Here is a 7,260-nt window from a genome sequence, read left to right as displayed (position 1 = left end):
CTGGCAAGCACTTGGCACGGCACCTCAGCCTCCCCTCCCGCCTTCTCTTTCGGGTCACTGATCACACCTTGCTCTGTGTGGCTCTCGTGTGCTCTCAGCAGGTACCTGCACCCTCTCACCGCATTCCCAGCCCTTGGCTACACATCCTGGGCTGGGGCAGAAACAGACCGAAGGCAAAGCGGGGCTGGTGCCAGGTCACGTGGTCCCTGACAGGCAGGTGGCAAACACAGGAGCGCTTCTCCTCCTCATCAGCCAGTCTGACTGAAAGTACTGCAGCCCCCGGGACACATTCTCAAGAGCAGTCACCATAGCAAGTGTATTTATTATAAAAATAAGTAAATGTGAAATGTCTTTTGTCTTTGAGATATGTGGCAAACGCTATTGCAGTGCATTTCAGTGAGGACACGTGTCTCTGCGGTGGCCGAGAATAGTCCTCGTGTGCGATGTGTTGCCACAGGGCTCAGTCTACAAACCTGGTCCCGACTCAACAGAACCGGGGGCCCACACACGTGGTCCCTGCAGGCAGCCACCTCTTCCCAGCGAGCTGCAGCGGCCCAGGCGCAGGCTGACTGGGGCTGTCGTGTTGCCTGTGAGCGTTCGTGCGCCCCCTGCTCCTGGTCTTGACCCGACGGCCGGCCGGCGGGGGGGGGGGGCGGGCAGGGAGGGGCGCACTCCATACCAGAAGCCAAGCCAGGCCCTCCCAGAGGCAGACGCCCCACAAGAAGTTCCTTCCAACTTGGTCTGTTCCACCGCCCAAGGATGACCAAGGTGAAGGATCAGAAACCCCCTCAACCTGTGCTGGGTCCTGGGTCTCGGGGGATCTCGCCCCCGCCCAGGGCCGAGCCCCCTCAGAAGCAGCAGGGTCACAGGTAGCTCCAGCCTCAGGGCCTCACTGGCAGCACTCGGCCACATGCCTGAAGAGCTCCTCGCCTTGCTCGTCATCGAAGTGCTGCAGGCAGTGAGGGCACTGAAGCTCCCCCTGCCCTCTCCGGGTCGTTGCTCCAGGACACCTGCCCTCTGCGGAGAAGTCTGGCCCCTGAGATCCAGTCCCAGCCCTCCGGCCACTGGGTGCCACAAGCTCCAAGACACTGGTCTCTAAGTACTTGGGGGTTTTGCTCCCCGTGTGCGTCCGGCAGGAGCCCCGCTCTCGGCAGTCCTGGAAAGAAGGCAAGTATGCGTTCACATGGGCCGCCCTGCAGGCCACAAAGCCAGGTGTCGGGTTCTAGCACTCGAGAGATTTCTCCCGTCCCTCAATGGGACTTGCAGCCCCTCCCCGCCTCCTGGAGTAGCCCAGAGTCCAAACACGGTGGGGCCCAGTCGCAGACGCTCCTGCACAAGTTCAGATGGGGCCCGCTCCCTGCCTATCAGCCCCATATGCCTCTGGAGAGACAGAGGTGGAGCCAGGGTGGGGGTCCCTCCTAGCTCGGCCCGGCGCACGCCCTCCAGACATCAGTCACGAAGCACCGTGGCCTGCATGCTCCTCAGCCTGGTGCTACTACTTCACATCTGAACTTGGGCTTTCCTCTGTGGGCCTGGGGCTTATTGCCCGCCCCTTCTGCACTCCTGCCCTGGCTCCTCAGCAACGGCAAGTGCTCCCCCACATTCGAGGGGCCACAGGCTGCAGCTGAAAAGGATGCAGAGGCCACGTAATGCAAACGCCCTGTCCCCCAACAGACTTGAAGTGGGTCCTGATCATCCCTGTTGGCCCAGAGTCACTGACAGGCTGCCTAGAACCACACCTTTAATGACCTTTCAATCCAAGAGCACGTGCTTCCTCAAGTTCGAGGCAGCCAGAAACCCACAGGTGAAACCCGATCACAGAAGACCGCCCCTGCCTGGGCCCATGGTGGAGCGTCCTCAGCCAGAGCCTAGAGTCCCAGGGCCTCAGGAGAACCCGGAATCTGTGATGGGAGCCGCTAAGGCCGCTGGGGACAATGAGGTCCTCCCGCACCTCCTTGTTAGCCTGTGGCCTCGGGGGGGAAACAGGCTGCGGGCACGGTCCCCACCCACTTCACCCGCCAGTAGAACAGCTGCCTCTGTTCAGGCCTGGTGCTCTGGACCGAGTCCAAGAGCGTTAAAGAGAGGGTGTCCCCCGTGACTCCCTGCACCTCATGCAGGGTGGGAGCAGAAGCCACCGACGAACCCCAGCAGCATAGTACAGGCAGCACCCAACCAGATGGGGCAGCCCCGAGGTCAGCTGAGCATCCCTGCTCAACCTGGTACGTCAATCCCCAGAGGTGCCACTACCGTCCAGTCCAAACGTTCTTGGAGGGGCCCAGTAGGTACTGGCTGAGGGGCTAAAGAAACCAAACACTCCCAGGGTCTCCGCAGAGCACGGAGAGGGTCCAGGGCAGAGGGGAAGAGGCACGTGGGCGCCATGGGTCCTGCACCGAGAAACTATCAATTCTGACTCACGCCAGGCCTCCCTAGTTGGGGTGGAGGCCTACTGGCCCGCAAGGCCCATCTCCATGCACACGGGCCGTGGGCCCAGGGACGTTACTAGACACCTGGGAATGGAGTAACCAAGTACCTGTGCCTCATCGCGAGGAGGGGACACGTATGAAGGAAGCTCCTAGCAGGAAGCCTGGGGCCCAGGACATGCTCACCGGGCGCATGACCACAAGCATGGAAGGCAGGACAGGCCCTGTGGACTGTCACACAGTGTGACTAGGAACTCTTCCACCCCCATGCCCCAGGGGCTGGGCAAGGCGGCTCTGACCTAAGCAGGGCAATCAGGGTCTCAGGCCAATGCTTGAAATTCGCGGAAAGAAAAATGAGAGAAATGCCAGGCCTAAAGAGGCCTCATACTGTACCTGCCTCCGGGACGCCTGGTGCCGCAAGGCGGCCACCTGCTCCTCCAGCTCTTGAATCCTCCCCTGAGCACGCTCTCGATCGGCCCTTTCCGAGGTGAAATCATCCTTGTAAGCAAGAATCTGAAAGGAGGCAAGACACGCGGCTGTCAGCACGCGGCGCCATTTCTCCTGCTCAGGACGGAGAAGGTGCCCACCTGGCTCCCACCCCGCCACACACACCTCCCACACCCTCCCCCACCCAGGGCCACACCTGCTGCTCCAGCATCTGCACCCGCTCCAGCGCCGCATCTCGGGCCCGCCTCACAGCCGTCAGCTCCTCCTTCACTTCCACACAGTCATTTATCTTCTCCTCCAGCTGCCTGTTGAGCCTGGAGATCTCCTTCCTCATCAGCTCAGGAGGGGAGGGTCTCTCGGGCTCACGGGGGGCCTGTAGCCCCTGAAGCTGCGCGTGGAGCCCCCTCACATACTCATCCCTGCTGGCATCGTAGCGCTGCCACTTGGCGTTAAGGTCTTCTACCTGAGGGGATGTGGCCAAGACACGCGGTGAAGGCGGCCCCACGTTACGCCACGCTTTGTGTTTTTAAGTTTAAACTTTTTCTTCAAATTTTTATTAAATTCCAGTTAACATCCAGCGTAATACTGGTTTCAGGAGCAGAACTCAGTGTCACTTGCAGACACCCCCAGTGCTTTGTCGCCATCCCCATCTAGCCCATCCCGCCCCCCTCCATTAACCCTGTTTGTTCTCTATCGTTAGAGTCCCCTGTGGTTTGTTCTCTCTTCTTCCTCCCCCACTTCTCCTGTGTTCCTCTGCTTGCTGTCTTAAATTCCACACAGGAGAGAAATCACTTGGCATTTGTCTTTCTCGGACTATGAAGCGCTTTGTTAGCAACAGTTAGCTAATGAGTTCTTTCCCTTAAATGGATGTCACCTCACTTTGCTCTTCTATCCAGAGGGGACACGGAGAGCAGCAGACACGTCCGAGGCACGGCGGTGACGTCCGCCAGCAACTGTTAAACACAAGTGGACTCGGTGCGGTTTTCCCTCCTTAAAAGCCATACTCGATAGTAATTCTTGCACCTCCTTTCTCGACCTACGAGTTAGCCTGAGGGGACAGAGCATGACGGGGCACATTCTGTGCACTTTCAGACAAAAAGGCCAGGTCTCGGCATGGTGTGTGTCAGCCAAAGTGGCCTGAGGGGGACACAACCCCTGAGCACCATGGAGGACAGGACCCCCCTACACCTGCAGTTCACAAGGGCAAATTCTTCTTGAATGAAATATGACAGATACTCACATGGGTCACCTTCTGTCTCAACAGTCGATTTTCTTCCTGTAACTTCTCGATAACATCCCGGACACAGGTGTCCCCGCCTGTACGCTCTGGCTGCATAACAAAGGGAGAGTGGGAGGGCACTATGTCGCTGAACATAAAAAGTGCAACAAGAGGGGAGGAAGCTAGACCCGCGGACCAAGGTCGCAGACATCATCACATCCAGCAAGGCACCAGCTGGCGGTCGTTCATCAGGTAGAGAAGCAAAGTGGAGACACAAAAGGACTCCCTGCTTCCCGGAGGTGGTGGGGGAAGGGTGTGCTCTGCCCTGACCCGGGCCCACCACCCACCGGGGCTCCCGCTGCCTGACATGCTCTGTCATGGTTCGGGGGAACAGGGGGCTCAGTCCCGTTGTGCGGCAAAGGACACACCGGCCCTGGGCCACAGGGGGCAGGCCTGGCTGGGAACCCATCATGTCTGCAGACCATCAGGGTCAACCTTGGTGGCTTTGTACACAGGGTCTGACCCACAACATGCTCATGCCTAGAAGCCACATCCCAAACCACCCCTAACAATGGTAGGCAGCCCTAACCGGAAAGTCTCGTTTGAGAAGTCTGTCTGAATCTGAGAAATGCAGTGCATTTAATAGAACAGAGGGCTGTATGTTGGTGACATCATTTTTGAGAATTCCCCTTGAATGACAAAGGAAGTATGTATCCTCACGGCGCAGCCACTGGGAAGCCCCGGGTGACTCAGCCAAGTCCCAGGCTGAGAAATGATGCTGATTTAGTGACTGTAAGAGCCGCCGGCCCCCAGCCACCATCGTGTGTAGCTACTTTCAAATCTCCACAAGGAAACGACCCAGTGACTCAACGTTGGAGAACAGCACTCGCCTCCTCCCAAATAGCACTTTTCTTTTGGCTTCTCAAATACGCTTGGTTCCTTCCGAGGTTCCCTTTTAGTGGAATCCACCTGAGAACAGGTGGTTCCCCATGCGAGCTGTGGCAAAGCCGCCGCGAAGGGGCCGGTCAGCCCATCCCCCTCAGAACATCGCAGCGCATTCCTCGGTGAACCTGGTCGCAGCCTAAGAGAACTGCCCGGAAAGGACCCCGCTCAGCGAGCCCACAGCCACCTGTGCCGAGGTCCACGGCTGGGTCGGTGCCGCTCTGTGCAGGTGCATGGAGCACATGGAAGGCCAGCACCCACGGCCCTGCGGGCCTGCGCATGGGGCCTGTGGGGGAGCTGCCCTCACCTCGCTCTGCAGGTTCCTCATCCGCCTACCAGCCACGGCTCCACCCTCTTGTCCTCAGCTAACTGAGGCTACAGAGGCCAAGAGGCTGGGCTGGTGAAGCAGGCTGCCCTGCTTTCCTATCACATTTTGCACGTTCCATCTTTCTAGAAGAAAGCCCTGAATAGACAGGCTTTGTCACAACCAAGAGGAGTCCCCTTACTGGTGGGCTCTGGGCTCCCCAATCCCCGCGATTGCTGAGGGATCCTGCGGTCTCTACGCGACGCCTCCTGCCCCGATGTGGTCTTCACTGTTATTTGCTTACCCACGTGCATGGCCTACCTCAGGACTTTTCTCCCTCAAGTCCCCCTGTGTGCGCTGTCGTTCATCCAGACACTTGGCCAGATGCTGGCACATGTGGGCAGTGGCGGCCAGAGTCCTCCGCAGCTGATGGGTCTCATCAGCCAAGGAGCGGCACAGAATGTCGCTGGCAGCCCGGGCTCGTTCCTTCTCTGCCACGCTCTGCCGCAGCAGGGCAACTTCCTTCTCTCGCTCATGCTCCGGCTGGCTCATCAGCTGCTGCTTCTCCTTCTCTTTTTCTTCTAACTTCTCAGAAAGTCTTTCAATTTCCTAAGTGGAAGATTTAAGAGCACAGTTTATTTTATTAAAAGAAGGTAAAAAACAAATGTTCATGAAACAAGAGAAAAGTTTGGCACAGACACCCCATCGCTAGATGATGAACAAACTCATTCAGAGGCCGGCTTTTGAACTATAATTAAACTGGAGTTCTCAGCCTATAATGTTCTTTCTGAAACTTCATCTACAATTCTGTTTTCAGGGACGCCTGGGTGGCTCAGTCAGTTAAGCACCCAACTTGGGCTCAGGTCATGATCTCACAGCTCGTGGGTTTGAGCCCTGCGTTGGGCTCTGTGCTGACAGCTTGGAGCCTGGAGCCTGCTTCAGATTCTGTGTCTCCTCTCTCTGTCCCTCCCCTGCTCACACACAGTCTCTCTTAAAAGTAAACATTAAAAAAATAGAAAAAAATTTTAATGTTTACTTATTTTTAATAATTCTATTTTATTTATTTATTTATTTATTTATTTATTTATTTATTTATTTATTTTTACGTTTATTTACTTTTTTTAAGAGAGACAGCATGAGCTGGGGAGGAGAGAGAAAGAGAGAGACACAGAATCCGAAACAGGCTCCAGGCTCCAAGCTGTCAGCACAGAGCCCAACGTGGGGCTGGAACCCACGGGCCACGAGATCATGACCTGAGCGGAAGTCGGACGCTCAACCGACTGAGCCACCCAGGCGCCCCAATAATTCTATTTTTATTTTCATAAACAAGTTCATAATTTTAGATGGTACATCAGCAAATTACGAAGTGTGGCAACTGCAAAGACTCCTTTATGGGACGGACAGAAGCTGCAGCTGGTCAGTGCCTAGAAGGTACGTCCTCACTCCTGGTACTTGGAATTCGACTTGACTTAGAAGTAGGGCCCTCACAGACGTGACTGGTTAAGAGGATTAGAACAGACCCCGATCCAGTGACTGCTGTCCCTATACGAAGAAGGAAATATGGACACAGACACAAGGAAGGAGGTGGTGTGATGAGAGACCAGAGAGCTGCGTCTACAGGCCAAGGGGCACCAAGGGCTACAGGAGCCACCAGAAGCTGAAAGAGGCAAAGACACACCCACTCTGGAGCCTCCAAGGGAATTTGGCCCTGCCAACACCCTCCTCAGGCTTCCAGGGCAGAAGGGCAGACAATTAAATTCCTCTTGTTCTAGGCTCCCAGCTATGGGACTTCGTGACAGAGCTCTGGGACCTAATCCACCCACCGCTGATTACTTCTTTAAAAGAAAGTCCTTAAAATTACAGTCTGCTCTATACCTGGCCTTAATTTTGTACCTTCCTGTCTCAATCAAAGAACTGCAGCGCCTGCA

At 56.3% G+C, this 7,260-nt stretch overlaps 1 protein-coding gene across 5 annotated transcripts in view; it reads right to left on the bottom strand.

Annotated features, from left to right (window-relative positions):
- Nucleotides 1-292: 292 nt before the first annotated feature.
- TNIP2 (TNFAIP3 interacting protein 2) overlaps nt 293-7,260 on the bottom strand; it is a 34,320-nt gene continuing 27,352 nt past the window's right edge. For all 5 annotated transcript variants that reach the window (XM_047847175.1, XM_047847179.1, XM_047847177.1 and 2 more), the window contains exons 2-6: nt 5,654-5,941; nt 4,108-4,197; nt 3,064-3,330; nt 2,814-2,933; nt 293-1,156 (exon numbers count right to left, since the gene is read on the bottom strand). In XM_047847175.1, the coding sequence (XP_047703131.1) occupies nt 890-1,156; nt 2,814-2,933; nt 3,064-3,330; nt 4,108-4,197; nt 5,654-5,941 (1,032 nt within the window). In that variant the 3' untranslated portion in view covers nt 293-889. The remainder of the gene's footprint in view (nt 1,157-2,813; nt 2,934-3,063; nt 3,331-4,107; nt 4,198-5,653; nt 5,942-7,260) is intronic.

The sequence above is a fragment of the Prionailurus viverrinus genome, unplaced genomic scaffold, assembly GCF_022837055.1.
Source record: "Prionailurus viverrinus isolate Anna unplaced genomic scaffold, UM_Priviv_1.0 scaffold_45, whole genome shotgun sequence".
Classification (NCBI taxonomy): Eukaryota; Metazoa; Chordata; class Mammalia; order Carnivora; family Felidae; genus Prionailurus; species Prionailurus viverrinus.
This window is presented reverse-complemented; position numbering and strand designations above follow the sequence as displayed.